General features: G+C 40.6%; 1 protein-coding gene across 1 annotated transcript in view; it reads right to left on the minus strand.

Moving 5' to 3' along the window:
* The window catches only part of Slc26a4 (solute carrier family 26 (anion exchanger), member 4), a 62510-nt gene that overhangs the window by 31174 nt on the left and 12026 nt on the right, over window positions 1–19310 (minus strand). The window contains exons 2-5 of the mRNA XM_013034714.1: window positions 17170–17309; window positions 8453–8563; window positions 5721–5905; window positions 4560–4724 (exon numbers count right to left, since the gene is read on the minus strand). Of these exons, the coding sequence (XP_012890168.1) occupies window positions 4560–4724; window positions 5721–5905; window positions 8453–8563; window positions 17170–17309 (601 nt within the window). The remainder of the gene's footprint in view (window positions 1–4559; window positions 4725–5720; window positions 5906–8452; window positions 8564–17169; window positions 17310–19310) is intronic.

Genomic DNA, 19310 nt, shown 5'->3' on the forward strand with positions numbered 1-19310 from the left:
CACTGTAGCTCATGTGGTAGAGTGCTAGCCTTGAGCTGAAGAGCTGAGGGACAGTGCCCAGGCCCAGAGTTCAGGCCCCACAACCGGACCCAAATATATATATATATATATATATATATAATATGGATATGATTCTGTATTTTAGCCTAGTTTCCAAAACATATTCAAATCATAATCATGAGCTTTTTAGTTATGGGTTATAGTTTATTATAATTTCTACTATGGCTAGAAACTTTTAGTATCATTTCATTTTGATTATTATTTCTGCCCAGCATTACATGAAACTATAGGGAAAAATCATGTTCAATATTATAGCTGACTTTCAGAGATAGATTTATTTTAGTTCCCAGTTTGTAATCACCTCTGTGGCATTTCCTGCTACAGATTTTTTAAAAATAGATGGACAGCCCCTTAAAGTGTTACCTTCTTTACTATAATGATGTAAATTTCATATGTCAAAATAAGTTCAAAGGAACAAGTGTGACTGAGCTAAACTGGCTTTCAAAAACTCCCACCTTTGGGCAGAATGTTTCAGTTCATCTCCTGTCACATGAGGACAAGAAGTAGACCAAGAAGCACCATTTCATAAGCAAGCAAGGTCTCCTTGGTTTTTCAAAATAAACTATTGAAAGTAATTGGTAGTAAAACTCAAGATTAGGCTAGCTCAAGTTGGTAGAACACCTGCTTAGTAAGTGTGAGGCCCTGAGTTCAAACCCCAAAAGAAATTCCCAAAAGATAAACAAGAGGCTCACAAGATCTTAAACTCTTGAGTATCTGCAAGGGTGTTACAAATTGCTAAATTACTAAATCACTGCCAACCCCCAGCACCCTGTTATGTGTGAATTGAAGTTTTCCCACTGTTCTAACAGTTCTTCCTCCCATTCTTTGTATCTGATACTTCCAGTTGTCAGTGTCTTTTTGGAGTGTGATACACTAAAAGTACAACCTAGTAACAAAAATGCTGTTGTAAGTTGTAAATAATGTTGCAACAAATTAACTAGCACATTTCAGGCAAAGCATTTTATCACAGTCTTACAAATCTTTCTTGGAAGAATCCACTACTATTCTGATTCACTGGAGAATTCCTTCATAAACAATTACAACTGTAATGCCACAAACAAAACTGTTCAGTGGGTCCTCCAACCCTTATGAAATAGTTTCCAGATTTATTCATTCGTTCTTTCCAGAAATACAGATCTTGTATTTACCAAACATAGGGATAATTGAAATACCTTCATGGCAATTGGCTGGCCTGTGAGGAATTGATTTATCGTGAGATTCTATGATCTACCAGTTAAAATAACCATTCAAATGCTATTGGTGGGGAAAGCTGGGGTGGGGAAATTTTTTTTGGAAAATCCTATACGTTCTGCTCAGTTTTTCTCATGAGCCTAAAACTTCTCTTTAAGAAAATAGTAAGAGGTAGATGCTTCTGGCTTAATAATCCTAGATACTCAGGATGCCAAGATCTGAGGATCATGGTTCAAAGCCAGCTGAAGCAGAAAAATCTTTGAGCCTTTTATCTCCAATTAACCACTCAAAAAGCCATAAGTGGAGCTGTAGCTCAAGTGGTAGAGTGCTAGGCTTGATCACAAGAGCTCAGAGACAGTGCCCAGGCCCTGAGTTGAAGTCCCACATCTAGCACAAAAATACATACATATATACATACATACATACAACAAATTCAAAATTTCTATGGCACATGCTAACTTGAGAGTTAAAAAAATAACATTCAGCTGGGTGCCAGTGGCTCAGGCCTGTAATCCTAGCTATTCAGGAGGCTGAGATCTGAGGATCACGGTTCAAAGCCATCCCACGCAGTAAAGTCTGTGAGACTCTTATCTCCAATAAACCACCCAAATAGCTGGAAGTGGCACTGTGGCTCAAGTGGTAGAGCTCTAGCCTTGAGCACAGAGAGGCTCAGGGACAGAGTCCAGGCCTTGAGTTCAAGCCCCAGGACCAGCAAAAAGAAAAATATAACTACATTCATGTTGCATGTGATGGTTTACACCCATAATCCCCAGCTACCCAGGAGGTGAGACTGAAAGGCAGCCTGGGAAAATTTTAGCAAATCTCCTACCTCAAACAATATGCCAAGTGTGGGTGGGTACCAGTGGCTCTCATCTGTAACCCTAGCTACTTGTGAGGCTAAGATTGTTAGGACCATAGTTCAAGGATGGCCCAGGCAGAATAAAGTTCTTGAGACTCCTTCTCAACAAATTGCTGAGCTGGATAATGTCTGTCTGTTACCCTAGCTAACAGGAAGTTTATCATTTGTGGATTGCAGCTAGGCATGCACCCCAGAATAAAGGAAGACCCTACTTTTAAAAATAATAAGAAGCTGGGCACTGGTAGCTCATGCCTGTAATCCTAGCTACTCAGGAGGCTGAAATCTGAGGATCATGCTTCAAAGCCAGCCCAGGCAGGAAGAGTCTGTGAGACTCCAAATTAACAACCAGAAAACCAGAAGTGCTGCAGTGACTCAAGTGTTAGAGTGCTCGCTTTGAACTGAAGAGCTCAAGGACAGCCTCCAGGCTCAGAGTTCAAGCCCCACCACCGACAAAATAATAATAATAATAATAATAATAATAATAATGAGTGCCTCTCTATCAACCATTAGGATCCAAGATCAAGACCCATTACTTAAACAAACAAACATACTGGGTGTGGTGATACACACTGTAATGCCAGGTAGGAGAACTACTGTCTGAGACTGGTAACATGTCCTCCCCCTTCAAAATAAAAAGAAAAAAAAAAGAAATGAGATCCTATCTGAAAAATAATTAAGAAGTAAAGGGCTGGGAGACTGGCTGAAGTGGTAGAGTACCAATCTACCAATTATAAGGTCCTGGATTCAAATACTACCACTCACAACAATAAAAGCTATTTTTGCCCTGTTCTGCAAAGGTCAAGTATTAGCCTTAACCTCCTGTGAGTTGAGTTGGTGTAGGCCTAGCAATGTTGATACAAGAAGGCAAGCACACTCACCAAGGTAGGCTCATGGGTCTCAAGTCAGTAGGCTTGTCTAGGAATGAACAGAACTGGTGCATTTACTGAGTGTTCAGTCAATAGTTACTAAACAGGTGAAATGAAGGAAATGAGTTAAAAAATGAATGTCTGATGGAGACTGTGAAAGCAAGGTATATCAGACAGTAGATAAATGGCAGAGCTTATTAAAATCTAAAGGCCTCAAAAAGAAGTGATAATTTGTCAGGGAAAAATAGCGAGAATGGCCAAAATCATGTCGAATTAAAAACAGCCTCGGCTAGTGTTGTCTAGTAGGTATGGTCTCTGGTAGGAAAATGTTGGCACATTATTTTTGCACAGCTTTATTTCTCCAAGCTGGAGTGACATCATGTTACTTATTATCACCCTTCTCCAAGTCTCAGCCACAGGCTTTATATAGAACATATATTTAGATCCAAGAATGTCTTCAAATCTAATTAGAGTAATCTCTAGCCTTCTTTTGCATCTTTTACATGTTGAATCATCTCTGTATCTAATGTTCCTTTTCATTTATAATCACTGGGACATTTACCTTCTGCATTTTATGGTCTCTCATAATTAGAAAGGGCTCCAGAGACATGTCTCCAATCATTTCATTTTAAAGAAAAGGAAAAGCAGACTTGAAATAAGAATTTGAAAATAATAAGTTTCTTCTTGCTGTTATTGCAATTTAGACGAAGTCTCACTCTGTAGCCCAGGCTGGCTCCAACTCATCTTCCTGCTTTAGCCTCACAAATGTAGAAGAGGGCACATACCACCATGCTTGACTTTCAACATAATGACTATTTTACCACATGCTATATGCCAAGCTCTAGAACACGTACTCCTCAATTATTTTTATTTGATACTATTTACACTCCTCTGTATGAAGGAAACTGAGGCATGGTGATTTTCTCACATGACTAATAAGAAGTAGGGTCAGAAAAAAAAGAAAAAGAGGGGCTGGGAAGGTGGCTCAGTGGTAGAGCGCTTGCCTTGCATGCATGAGGCCCTGGGTTCTATTCCTCAGCACCACATAAGCAAAAAAGAAAAAAGCTGGAAGTGGCGCTGTGGCTCAAGTGGTAGAGCGCTAGCCTTGAGCTGAAGAGCTGAGGGACAGTGCCCAGGCCCAGAGTTTCAAGCCCTATGACCGGACCCCCCCCCCCCAAAAAAAAAAGAAGTAGGGTCAGAATTTGAATCCAGAATTTGAATTTGAATCCACTTCTAAGTGTGAACTTTCACTGATTAAACTTCAAGATGTATTTAATATCATTTAGCTTGTCAAAAGCAAACCTGAGATCAAAACTCAAATTCAGTGCATCTCAGAGCTGCCTGTACTTCATCACACTACTTTTTCCTATAAATGGTTTTTAACAGTGGTAACCTTTCCAAAAACAGCTAAGAACAATGATTTGTCAATTCTGCCTTCTTTGTGTTATTCCTGATTCTTGGGCACCTTTGGGAGAAGACTAGCTCCACAAATCTGATGTTTCACTCTGCAGAGTGAAACACCAATTCCCCAGGCTCAAGTTGCATGTAGAGAGACCCGTTTCCTGTGCACAAGCAGCACTCACATAGATAATGGAGAGGACGCCATTATAGTTTTTGGTTGAAACGTTGAGCACAATTTTCAGTTGTGAGACCAGCACTTGAAAAGCAGCAGCTGTTGTGAATCCCCCAACCAAAGGGTCTGCCAAATACCTCACTATGAATCCAATCTGCAGGCCTCCAAATATCAGCTAGGGTGAGAAGAACAAGAAAAAAGACCTGTTTGTCTATGACAAAAAACAACTGTCGAAATAGAAACAAATTCAGCTTAAGACTAGTTAAAACAGTAGCCCGCCTCTGGCACAAAAACACGTAGAAGAAACAAACCTGGATTTCTTTATGGACTCTGTCTCCCCTTCCCTCTACCACCTTAAAACTCTAAGCCAATATATGTTTTAAACTAGTTCTGCATACATTCTAAGATAAGCAGAACCCATGTTGCTTATTTCTGTGACTTTCAGGCCCCATAACTCTACAATGGAATATTTTACCTCCCCTAGGATTCTTGCACCCCTCCCTCCTCTCATTTGCAACTCACACATGCATGTTCTTCTGCTCTTCTTTTCCCGTCTCTGACTCTGACCATAAGTATGCCTTAATAAGTGAAATCCTGAAGTCTATTTTTATCATCTTACCTTAAACAATATAGTTTAGAAAATAACTTCAGGCTCTAGAAAATTACTTTGTTTTGCATTCAGATAAATCTCTAAGTGCACGTTTTTAAATGATTTCAAATAAGAGTCACACTCATAGATCGATAGATAGATAGATATAGATATGTGTGTATAAATGTAAGTGTGTATATCTCGATCTATCTATCTATCTATCTATCTATCTATCTATCTATCTATCTATCTATCTATCTATCTATCTACCTACCTACCTACTTACTTACCTAGTGCCTGTCCTGTGGCTAGAACTCTGGGCCTGAGTGCTGTCCCTGACCTTTTGTGCTCAAGGCCAAGGGCTGGTGCTCTACCACTTAAGCCACAGCTCCACTTAAAGACATTTTTTGGTGGGTGGGGCGGGGTTAACTGGAGGGAAGAGTCCTGTGAACTTTCTTGCCCAGGCTGGCCCCAAGCTGTGATCCTCAGATCTCAGGATCAGATCTCCTGACTAGCTAGGATTACAGGCGTGAGCCACAGGCACCTAGCTACATGCACCTATATTTTATATAAGTCTGTTACCTGTATGATCCCAACCAGAAGAGTAAGGGTGCTAGCAATCAGCACTCTTTCTGCATCTCTGGCTGCAGTGTCCAGCACAGTACTGTTCAATATACTTCCATTGCTGCTTTGCACATGAAAGCGCTCGTCAGGGGCCATACTCAGAACCACAGAGCCCACCATTAAACTGACCACAGGGAAAGGGCCTGGGGGAAGAAAAAAGACTCTGTCAATGAATCAATTACTCATCACAAATATTTAGACTTCTCAACATGCCTGCAGGATTAGAAAAATGTGAAATAGCTCTGATGAGAAATATATATACACAGATATATATGTATATATACACAGATATATGTATATATATCTGTATATATATATATCACAGGACTTTGATTTCAAGGTCATGGATAGTTTCTCTTTTTGTCTTTACATATATATATATATATATTCAACTTTCTTGTGCTGGTCCTGGCAGGGTCTGAGCACTGTCTCTGAGCTTCTTTTGCTCAAGGTTAGGGCTCTACCACTTGAGCCACAGCTCCATATCTAACTTTTTTGGTAGCTTAGTGGAGATAAAAAGTCTCACAAACTTTCCTGCCTGACTTGTCTTCAAACTGGGGTTCTCAGTTCTCAGTCTTTTCAGGGGCTAGGATTACAGGCATAAGTCACTGGTGCTCAGTGGAAAATATTTTTTTGTTCACTCATAAACCTGAAAATCAGATGTCCCGGGGCATTCAAAATGGCCTTGGGAGATGAGTAGATGTGTGATTATAATATAGGATCCAGAATGCTTTGTGAATACATAAGAAGGGGTCCAACCTATTCTGTGGGAAATTTTCCTATGTATGTGGAGGTGGGCATCAGAATTGTCAGAGAAGTTTCCTGGCAGAGGTGACATATAACTTGAATCTCTATTTGCTCCTTCTAATTTTTCCATATAATCTCATCTTCTACGATATCTAATGTCTAATATCTCTATCTCTGAATCTAGGTACCACTGAATATCACAGGACTTTGATTTCAAGGTCATGGATAGTTTCTCTTTTTGTCTTTACAAGACAAAAAAATGTGTATCAAATGCATGTTTTGAAAGGTCCTGATTTATTCCAGAAACTGCTGTAATCACTACATATATTTTTACTGATGATGATGATGGTGATGATGATGATAATGATGAGCCTATCCTTTGATAATGAAAGGCTTTATGGTTGGGAAGACTTAATATGAAACTTAAATGTCTAAATGTGGAGAACATCAAATCTAGGTCCCTTGCCTAGTGAAATGTTGGATACTGATTGATACTCTAAGGTAAAGAAGTTCTTTCAGTCAATAACCTCCTCCTGACCTCCATCTCCAGATGAAGCAGTGAACTACTAATTGGAAGAAATACAGCTAAGCACAGGTGGGCTGGGAACTGGGCTGCATGGGGAGAGGAGGCAGGTACATGGTTGCCATTTGTTTCTAGACAATCATCAGGTAGATGCATGTAGGAGCAAAATTACCTCTATTAAAAACATGAGAGTGACACCAAATAGAACAAAAATATTCATATCCTATGACACTGTAGGAAAAGTGAATCTAAATTTTAGGAATGACAGGAAAATCTATGATGAACCCAAGTTTGGTTTCTAAATTGTTTTGACCAAATACTAGTGACCGCAGTTAAGGATACTCTTTTTTTTTGGGGGGGGGTCTGGTCGTGGGACCTGAACTCTGGGCCTGGGCGCTGTCCCTCAGCTCTTCAGCTCAAGGCTAGCATTCTACCACCTGAGCCACAGCGCCACTTCCAGCTTTTTTCTTTTTGCTTATGTGGTGCTGAGGAATCGAACCCAGGGCCTCATGCATGCAAGGCAAGTGCTCTACCACTGAGCCACCTTCCCAGCCCAGGATACTCTTTAATGAAATGATGAAAATGTATTGGATTAACATAATGTAGTAAATGCAAGGTTAATAAATGCAAGCCAAATAAATGGTTTCAAAGATCTTGTGAAAATTTTTCTGTCATTTTATATTTGGGGGCTTAAAGTGATTTTTAAAAACATTTTTATGAACATCAATTAGGTGTACAAGGGAATTTCATTTCACCTGTCCATGTATGCATAGAGTGCACCCTGATCAGACTCACGCCTCCAGCAACCTCTCTTCCCCTTCTGAAACCACTCTCAACAGCTCTATACATGTACATAAAGTATTTTGACCATATTCACCTCATTCATGAGAAAACTTTTAAACATGCAGTCAAATTTAAAAATCAAATCATGCTAAGATCTAAAGGTGGGTTTTAATTTTCAATCTTTCATTTTATCACTGTCATGAAAAAAAAGAAGTTATAAATAAACCTAAGTGATGACATTGCATAGGAAAAGTAGACAAAGCACAAAAGGCTGATTCCTGGAAAACATCAACAAAGATACAGCAGTCTCGTGCACATTTAACTGTAAAACTTGGGGGCAAGGGCAGTTCTGGGGCTTGAACTCAGGGGCCTGGGTGCTGGTTGTGAGTTTTTTATTCAAGGCTAGTGCTCTTCCACTTGAGCCATAGCTCCACTTCCAGTTTTCTCTGGGGGTGGGGGACTGTTAATTGAAGATAAGAGTCTCATGAACTTTCCTGCCACCACTGACTTTGAACCACAATCCCCAGATCTCAGTCTCTTGAGTAGCTAGGATTACAGGTGTGAGCCACCGGCCCCAGGCTAAATATGAAACATTTTAAATATGAGCAAATATAATTGAAAGCATGCTTATAATTACCAACAGAGATGTGCCTTGATGTTCCAAAGATAAAGTAAGTCAGGATAGGAAAAAAAGCAGAATAGAGACCGTATCCAACAGGAACTGCAGCTAGGAGAGCATACGCCATTCCTAAAAAAATACAACCACCACAGTAAATTCACAAACATTGTAGTAATATTTATCCTACACTAAGAAAGGCCTTTTCACAGATACCCTCAACTTACGGACACAACATCCCGTGCTCTTATTTTGCATGTAGTCTATAGCTATGCTGGGGGTAGAATATGATTTTACCAGCTGGGCTAGTTATTGCTTCCACATGGGTCATCTCCTCAAACCAACTGGCTCCATTGGTCAGTAAATTCAGTCCGATTGTTGGGGAGAACAATCAAGTCAGTTGTTGAGTAAAAACTCAAGTTAATTTAGCCCAAAGGATTTCACTTTGCACATGAACAGTTTGTTTGAGCTCAGATGTTCTTTCTCCTTTCTCCGTGGGAAATAGTATTTTACAGGAGTTAAATACAAAGCAAGTGGGGGAAATATGGCAATTGTGTTTAGCAGTAGTCCAAGCATATTAGGCTAAGCATCAGGCCACCCTGGTAAAGGAGATACCTCTGCCAGCAGGCTGTGCCAGCAGCCTTGGACCCATGAATGTCAGGCTATAGAGAAATTAACATTCACCTTCATAACAGAGGTTGGAAGAAGATAAAGACTCTTGCTTGCTTAAATACTTACGTGCTCCACACACATTATTCAATGCCATTTCCCCATACTTCACTCTTACTGAGAGAAAAATCTAACCCTTTGATCCTAATTCATAGTAAAGGCTTCCTTTTGTAACAAATATGAAAAAGTGATAACAATCCAAATGCTCCCCACGCACAGGCACTCAAAATTACTTACAGAATAAATGTCCCTAAGTAGAGAATTACATTGTAATTCTGTGCTGTCCCATTTATTTTTTAAAGGGTATAATTCTCTGAAATGCAAATGATATGATGTATAGAGGTATATTACTGACATAGAGAAATGCAAAGTAATTTTAAGTGAGAAAAACAAAGATTGAAAATTAATAAGTATGCATATGCAGTTTTATTAAAAATAAACATGTATGTTGTACACGATTTAAATCTAGAAATATTTTTCAAATAATTATCTAATCTCAGATTTTTAAAAATCTTTTTCAGGTTTTTAATATAATAAATAATAATTCAGATACAGAAAAAAGGACAATTAATATAGTAAATACCCATGTGTCACAATCCAGTGTCAGAAAGAAATCATTACAGTCAGGGAAGTAACTCAGCAGTACAGAGCTTGCCTAGCACGTACAAGATCATGTACAAGCACTAAAAGGAAACCAAATTGCCTTATTTCTTCAGGAAATCACTTATTGCCAGTACAGTTAAAACCGAATCTTTTTACTCAACCATAACCTGTCTTCTTCTCCACCTTAACTTGGTGCTTTTTGTTCCCAGACATTATATAACCTTTATATAGACACACATTTATGTGTCTAGTTGGATATTTACTAAGCTATGAGAGTTAACTATATGACAGGATCAAAAGGAGGCATTTTGTTTGTACAGAACATGTTATCTTCATGTTCCTTATATGTATTTTTCACTTTTCTCCAATGAGTAGTCAGTCTCTCAGCAACATTTTTTTCTTTTTTCTTTTTTGGGCCAGTCCTGGGGCTAGAGCCCGGGTATTATTCCTGAGGATTTCTCTTATTTTCTTTCTTTCTTTCTTTCTTTCTTTCTTTCTTTCTTTCTTTCTTTCTTTCTTTCTTTCTCTCTCTCTCCTTCCTTCCTTCCTTCCTTCTTTCTTTTTTTCTTTCTTTCTTCTTTTTTTTTCTCAAGGCTAGTGCTTTACCACAGCTCCACTTCTGGCTTTTGGGTGGTTAATTGGAGATAAGAATCTGACATATTTTTCTACCTGGCTGGCTTTTTTTTTTCTTTTTTCTTTTTTTGGTCAGTTGGGACTTGAACTCTGGGCCTGAGCACTGTCCCTCAGCTCTTCAGCTCAAGGCTAGCGCTCTACCACTTGAGCCCACAGCGCCACTTCTGGTTTTCTGAGTAGTTTATTGGAGATAAGAGTCTCACAGACTTTCCTGCCATGGCTGGCTTTGAACCACAATCCTCAGATCTCAGACTCTTGTAGCTAGGATTATAAGCATGAGCCCACCATTGCCTGGCTTTAGCAACTTTTGATTAAGTATCTACCTACGCTGTGCCAGGGACTGTTAAAGTCTCTGCCTCTATATAATTTACATACCAGATTTTTACTGATGCAAATGTTTTAATATGAAAGTTACATCAAGAAATTGTTATAATCAATAGCCTGAGGAACATGGAGTGGAAGAGTGGTTCAGAAAGGAAAAAAAAGAGAAGGAGCAGGAATGGAAGCACAAGGGGTTTCCTATGGTCATTTCCCAAGTCCTGCTCACACTTCCAGTTCCCTGACTGGGCTCTACAGCTTTGTTGCTTTGTTGTTTTGTTTTGTGTTGTTTTTTGTTTTTATCCTGTTCCTCCTGCAGTTCCTCATATGCCTGGAAAATGAGGACTTTTTCAGTTTTTTCAGAGCATTTGGGGACAACTGGTATCAAATGTATTATGTCATTATCTTTATTGGTACAGCAATTTTGAAACTATATAGCTTGTAAAGAAACCTGAAGCCCTGGCTTAAATATGGAATCTCTGTGTTGCACTGCTGATCAATACAATGGCGACATATACTGATATCACAAGTGCTGAGAGACTTCTAAAACACAAGACTTGGCATCCAGTAGGCCACAAGAAGATGGGCCTTAGCCCAAACTGAGTCTACCGACCTGTAGACTTCACGTTAGACTTGCTGGCACTGCTTAGCAGAGAAGCAAATAAATAACAGCTCAAGATGCAAAGCAGGGGGCAGACTGCCCATAGCAGTGAGTACAGATAAGCAATACAAGGGTTGCATAGATCTTTTGCTGCTTAAGAGGATATTTTTATAATAATAATAATAAAAGTTAAAAAAAGAGCTCATTATCCTGAGCAACCTCCTGCTTCTGAGGAACATGAGCCTATCATCTCTGATGAATTTCCCACCACTGCTGGGCTCCCAGCCAATGGCTGGGTGCCACAGCTTCCCACCACCAGCAGGACAACTGGTCACATCCTTACCCTCCCTCTCCCTTTCTCTGAGGCCTCTAGGTTACCCACTACCCCACTGTGGGATCCCTGCTCCCACACTTCTCCCCTCTCTCCCTCTTGGCACCCTCCTGCTCATCCTGCACACTTTATGAAATGTCACACACCCTCTCCTTTCTATCCAGCAATCCGGTCCTGTTGAACCCAAGCATCTACTTTTTCTATGACAGCCAGGAAGCTGTGAGACGAATGGGACTGGGGGCATTGCACTTAGGACCAAGCTGTTTCGTGTGGTCCCCTGCACCCGTGAGGCACACACAGTGCTGCCTGGTGACCCAAGAAACATCTCCCTAGGAATGTGCCTTTCTTCTTCAACTATCCTCAAACTGCCCTCCCCGCTTCCCACCGGACTCCAAATTAAGAAGCATATCTTACACTTGATTGAAAATATGGAATTCAGAAGAGATGCTCCCAGGGTGCTTTTCATCAAAATTCCAAGCCCCTCTGCATCTGCATGATTTTTGGCGCAGTCTTCCTCTGAAAAATGGAGGTAACCTCCTTGTCTGTAATGAGTAATTCCTCCCCTTTCAGTCCCAAACCCAAGCACTCCTTTTCATGAGTTGGCTTCTAGTAGTTTCTCCGCTACCTCTTAGATCACAGATATCTTCCTTCTACTAGATTACCCCTACCAGTTCTCAAATATATTCTAGTAGCTCCTGTGTTAAAAGGGAAAAAATACATCAAAATGAATTCCAGGAAATGGAAAAAAAAGACAGCCTAGTTCTTCTTCACTCTACCTTTATCCTTTACCTCTCCTCAACTCAGGGCAAAACTTCTTAAAAGCAGTCTTCACCATTCCCTACCTATTGGCTCCTCTTTCTCTCTCTTTTTTGTTCTCTCTCCTTTCTTTCCTCTCTCCTCCCTCTCTCCTCCCTTTCTCCTCCCTCCCTCTCCCCTCCCTCTCTCTCCCTCCTCTCCCCTCCCTCTCTCCCTCCTTCCTTCTCTCCCTCTCTCCCTCCCTCCCTCCTTTCCTCCCTCCCCCTCCCTTCTTTCTTTCCTTCCTTCCTTCTTTGCAATTTTCTTTCTTTTTCCCTTCTCTTGGCTTCCAGTCCCTCATTCCTTTGATCATACTTTTCTCATATTTTTTTTCTCCAATTTCCTGAATCCAAATTTCTGAGGCTCTTTGTTGCCCGTTCTCATCTTCTTGATTTCTGAGTATGCCAAGACTTTCTCTTCTTTCCCTCATCTGCCCTTTCTTCCTAGCTGATCACAGGCATTTTTACTCTCTTACTTCTATGTATTTATTCACTGGAGATCAAATCCAAGTCCTTGTGCTTGCTAGGTGGGCCTTTCACCACTGAATCCGGGTGTTTTTTCCTTATTGCACCAGTGTGGGATTTAAACTCCAGGGCCTGGGTACTATCTATTAATTTTTTCACTCATGGGTGGTGCTCTACCACTTGAGCCACAGCTTCACCTTTGGCTTTTGCTAGTTAATTGGAGATGAGTCTTATGAATTTTCCTGCCTGGATTAGCTTCAAATTGCAATCATCAGATCTCAATCTCCTGAGTAGCTAAGGTAACAGGAATGAGCTACCTGTGCTCCAGTAGCCCTTAAATTCTTCAGACATGTTGTTTCTGTGCAGCTTAGGCTGGCCCAGAACTCACAGTTCTACTTGCCTCAGCCTCCCTATTCACTAGGATTATAGATGTGGGCCTGGCTTCCACTCTTAAATGATCACCTCTAAAGTGGCGTTTTCCTGATTTTTAAGTGTGGCCAGACTGTCTTTCTGACCTTCACAATTGTAGTAGCTCTAACTTTAGTTTGGCACAGCCAATTAGATGTGTTGCATGTATTTCAAATATAACATGCCTAAAAGGAAATCTTGAATTTTCCATCCCAAACCTGCTCTGTAGCCGTCTCTGCCATTTTAATCCATGACATGGTCATTTCCCCAGCTATAGACGCCGACACCTTAATCTGCAGAATTCATTTGTACCCGTCAGTGCATATAGGGGATTCTTGCTGCAAAATATATTTCAGACCTTGGAGATCTTTTTTTCTCTCTCTGCAGTTCCTGGGGCTTGAACTCAGGGCCTGGGCTCTGTTCCTGGGCCTATTTGTGCTAGTGCTCTACCACTTGAGCCACAGTGCCATTTCCTGCTATTTCTGAGTAATTTACTGGAGATAAAGTCTCATGGACTTTCCTGCCTGGGCTAGCTTTGAACCATGATCCTCAGGTCTCAGCTCCATGAGTAGCTAGAATTACAGGTTTGAGCCAATGGTGCCCAGCTTTGGAGCTCTCTTGATGTCCTGTCTGTCTGCCTCAAGCTGAGACATTTGTCCTCAGGGCTGAGTTTAGGGTAAGCTAGGTGAGATGCCAAGAGTACAATGTTTAAAGAGTCCCCTGCTCCCCTCCAGTGAGTACTTTCTCTGTCTTACCCTCAACCTGGTCTTGCCTAACTTTATCTACTATTTCATTGTTAGCCACCTCCCCACCTGCACTTCATCTACACCAAATTCTTTCTGCCCCTCCCTGCAGAGTACTCAGCAGTGCTCATCTTCAGGGTCTTTACACCTTTCCCTGTGCTCTTCTTTCTGCTCATCGCATGATTATCTCACTCTCCCATCCTCTGGGCTCTGTCTAAATCTCACCTCCTCACTAAAGCATTCCCAACCATTGTATCTAAAATAGACCTCCCTTCCCAAGTTAAGGCCTATGACAGCATAGGTCACCACCACAGAGAATACTGCAATCGGGAATTCTTTTTCTATTTGAATAAGTATATAATTAAATAAGTAGTTTAACAAATTCCCATCTCTGCCACTGGAAACGGGGTTCCACGAGGTCATTGCCTGGCCTGTGAGTAAATTATTAACTGTCCTGGCTAAACAGTGTCTTATAGATTTAGTACATAAACACATAATAAAACAAATGATTTTAAAAAATGTAAGTATGAGTCAGATTAACCTTCTGGAAATTCACCTTACAATGAGAACTTTATGGAGTGAATGTTCCTAGAAAAACATAACTACCTGTAAAGAACTAGGCATAGTATACAAGTTGTAGGATTTAGACACTAGGTTCAAATTCTAGCTTTATCACTAGCTCTATGACCTTGGATAAGGTTTATTAACTTTCTCCTCTATTATATAGGAGATATTGGTTGGTAGCATCTAACTTGCGTGGTTGATGTTTGGATTAAATGAGATATCTGACCAAAGCCTAATGGCTGATACATACTAAACAAAATTAACCTTTACATATAATTGTCTTGAAAAGTGGGGAGACTTGGAGCTTGAAGTACCATTTTTCATATATAAGGATGATTCATTATCAGTAGTACAGTTCAGTCCTCTTTTAAGTAAGTATTCATGGAGTTATGAACTGAGTGGTAATATCTGTGGTTGGTGCTTGCTATATGAGTATGAGTCAGATATGGCTTTTATTCCACAAGGACCCAGGCTGCTGCCATAGCCTTGCTCTTGGAGCTGTGGGGAAGCTGACCCCATCCTGCTCTTTCTCCCACACCTTCAAGCATTCAGAAGTACTGAAACCAGTTGAGGCTTCACATTAGGGCCCAAGAGCATCTTCCTTCTCTGTGGGAATCTATATGCCCTGATCTGATTAATCAGATCTTAACCCACAATATCATTCTGAAATAGTCTATGGACAGACCACCTTTCTACATCCAGCCACACTCTACATCACTGCTTATTACCTGGAAAACCCAGACTTAACCTTTAAGGAAACTCCACTTTGACAACTCAACTTGCAGGAACTTATCCCCAACCCCTAAGACTGGGTAGCACACATCTACTGCATTAGCACTCACGTCACAGGGAATGCTACCCTACCATAACTCTAAGCACACTGCATTTCCGTATCTCATGAGCTCTTGGAAAGCAGATGGTGCATCTTATTCTTGTCAGCATACCCAGTGCCTACCACATTAGGTACTTCTTAGAATTATAGCAAATAAACAAGAGTCTTGTTTTCACAATTTTGCAGCTTTGGAAAGGGCAGTAAAGGCACAGAAACAAGGAGGTGAGGAAGGGGGAGAGGAGCAGAAGGCCCAAACTGCTACCCACCATCCACATAAATGATTTCTAAGATGCTCATGGAAATATTATGGAATAAGTTCAATTTCTAAAGCACCTACGTCAAGACATATACCCAGAAGCTTAAAATAAAAAGATGAATAAAGTATTGTATGGGGGGAGGAAAGAAACAAAAAAGATCATGTATAGTCTGAGCGAAGGTACTTTCTTCATTGTTTTTACACTAGTTTTACACTGCAGGTCAAGATCCATGTGTGGAATGTAAAATAATTCAATGACCTTAAATAATTCTAAAAGTAAGCACAGTAGAGGCAGAGATGTGATTTGAGCTGTAGCACTGTTTGCCTAGCAAGCGCAAAGCCCTGAGTTTGAACCTCAGTACTGCCAAATAAATAAATAAATAAACAAAATACAATAGAACAGAATAGAAAATATCAGAATGCACAACTTGTGGTGAGGGTATTCTTTCACAGAAACATTAGCTCTGTCTGTATAGCTATAATTCATATTTCTTTTTTTAGGGAACCGGAAATTTTATTTTATAAGACTTCTTGGAAAACAGTAACATCTCCCTCCCTTTTTCTTTCCCTCCCTCCTTCCCACTTTTGTGCTGGTCCTGGGGCTTGAACTCAGAGCTTGGACACTATCTCTGAGTTTTTACTCTTGCAAGGCTGGTGGTGCTATCACTTGAGCCACAGCTCCACCTCTGGCTTTTTCTAAAAAAAATATGTTTCTTATTGTAAAAATACTGTACAGAGGGGTTACAGTTACATTAGCAAGGTAATGAGTACATTTCCTATCAAGCATTGTTACCTCCTCCTTTGTTTTTCCCCTTCCCTCCCTTCCCTCCACCTCTACAACTATACTCCGCCCCTCCCTCCCTCCCCCTTTCCCTCCCCCCCTCCCTGCCTAAATTGTAAAGTTCTTTTTTCAACATAGTGTCTTGTATACCTCATTGTTCCAATGGGTCAACCTGTATCCCTATTTAAGCATTTTGTTTTTTCCCTTCCCCTCCCCAAGCTGGGGAAGTGTGTATACAAGATTCAGGGCACGGACATCAAATACAGTGAAAACAGGGGTTATACCGTGGGGGAAGAACATACAAAGAAACAAAAAAAAATCACATGGTACATTATAAATACGTTAGAAACAATAGCAAGCAAGAAAAAAACCACTTGTGTCCCTATCTTAGGGTCATTTTGTTTAACATCATCTTATCTGATCATATGTACATGGCTTTTGACATTTTCTGCTTGTCCCAGAAATTTATATTTCTTATTGGGAATTGTGGTCCCTATATTTGAGAAGCTACTACTGAGTATATACCTCTAAGTTGGAGCCACACAGCTAGAGAAGCAGCAATGTTTCCAGGGGAAAGATCTCAATGGAAGAGAACAGAGGTGACTCTATCTAAGGGATCCCAGAGGAAAGAAGAAAAGTCTTGAAGAATAAGGAAGCAATAGTTATAGCCTCACAGCAGTGAACTGCCACTGGAGACAATAACTCTCAATTATTTGAAACCCAACCCACCCAAATCTTACCTTGCAGTGTCCCCACTAGCCCAGTGCTGACTCCTGAAATGATGTCACTAAGCAGCCATTCCTTCACTCGGTACTTGGGGAGCCAGTCCAGGATGGGCAGGAGAGTCTTCAGAATACCCAAGGCCTTCTTTCTTGAACAACTGTCAAGAAGCAAAAACACTAGGTTTCTGGTCCAATTTTGGTGCTTGTCACTAGTTGGTGACAAAGTTGGTCTCAAAGTTATGAACTGAACTCCATTGACTTCTTTAGAGCTAGGTGGAAAAATAATAATTTCATGAAAAATACTAATTCCAAAGTACTCACCACACTTTTGCCAGGAGTCATATCTCTTCTTTCAAATGCCCTGTACTAGGAAACACAGGATTAAGTGTCTCCTCCCCTCTTCTTAATCCTCTGAAAAAATATCCCTACACAAGAGTTCATTTTCTGACCCAGCCAGAGAGTGGTGAATGTTGGAGTCTCTGAGAGATTAATTTTCAGACTTTTAACTCTGGCACCAGAACCTTCTTTTCTTTAAAGAAAAATACACATACTGTATATTTTGGCAAGACTGACATGGAGCTAAGATTTTACAAAAACCTTAACATGATGAACATATATTTTGGACCTTGCTACTTAATATTTTTAAATTTAGTAACCTACAGAAAAGAATCAACAGTAGAGGCATATTATTTGACTTCTGATTTCTTAACATGTTTTGAAAAGTTATGACATATAAATACTCAATATGCTATGTGAAAATAGAGTAGGGATGAGGGATGGGGGTAAGGAGAGAGGTGGGGGAGAGGAAAAGGAAGGAAGGAGTGACACTAATCAGGATGCATTGTGTGCATAACTTGACATGGTGAATTGAAATCCTTCTGGAAAACCATTACTTTTAAAAAGATGTAAATTATTATATTTATGAGAAAATTAGAGATATTGACGATGGCTCGATATTTAATATCAAAGGAATTATGTTTAGATGGATAACAATGTGGTTACCTTTTTTTAAAGAGCTCTTAGAGATACATTCCATACATGATGGCCTTATCCACAGGTTCTGTATCTGTGGATTTAGCCAACTATGAAGCAAAAGTATCAGGAAGTGAATGTTGTGGCTGTATTGGACATATACAGATTTTTTTCTCATTATTATTTCTTAAACGATCATGTATTAATGCTTATTTCTGTAGCACCTAAATTAGCAATCTGCAAGTGATCTGAACTATTAAGGATTAATAGGCTATAAGCAGATACTAAGCCATTTTATATAAGGACTTGACCTTAAATCAGCGTTCTTACATGTTGGTACTTGTGGTCCTGGAACCAATTCTTGATGGCTACCAAAAGACAATACTAGCTATAACATACTTATTATACACTACTACACTAACTATACTATACAACACTATACTATTTATAACTATACTATACCAACTATAACAGACTAAAATTTACTACCTGGAGCTTGCTTCAAAATACCCAGGGGCAAGAAGGTGACAGTAGATGAAAAAATATTGAGTTGATCATAGTTGAAGTTAGGTGATGAGTAAAACAACTAGAGGAATATTACACTGTTGGCGTTTATTTTTGTATCTGCCTCCGGTGTTGGAGAAGCCAAGTCAGTGGACATCTCAATTCTGGTGGCCATTTGGGTGGTCTTCCGCAGGGTCCCACCGCCTGCTGGTGAACCCCACGAGTCACCTCTCCTCTCGTGCCTCTAGCTTTCGTTCTGGGTCGCTAACTTCGGTAATGGAGAACGATTTACTTTGCTATCCTGCCCACAAAGCTCGAAGGTTCCAAAGACTCCGTCCAGGTGGTGTTATTACCCAGTGGCTCTTTTAAAGTGGCTCCTTTCTTACCCCTTTCCCTTAGCCTTGGCTTTTCCAAGAAGGAAGTAAGATCCCTGGAACCCCAAGGCGCACCCCAAGTTTCACCAAGAAAGGAATGGGCTCGGGGGAGTGGGGTGGCTGCTGGCTCTTCAGGAATCGCCTGCCCCCCACCCCCACCCCAAAGGGAGGTTTCTACAGACGCGAGTTCACAGCCCCACGGAGGCTGGAGAAGGTCGGAGCCGCTCTTTGATGGCCCAGGGCAGTGCTGTGATCTGATAGCTGCGCGGCCCGCACCCGGGCCACCCGCACCCCGCGCTTGGCCGGCGG

The sequence above is a fragment of the Dipodomys ordii genome, unplaced genomic scaffold (genome assembly GCF_000151885.1).
Source record: "Dipodomys ordii isolate 6190 unplaced genomic scaffold, Dord_2.0 Scaffold195, whole genome shotgun sequence".
Classification (NCBI taxonomy): Eukaryota; Metazoa; Chordata; class Mammalia; order Rodentia; family Heteromyidae; genus Dipodomys; species Dipodomys ordii.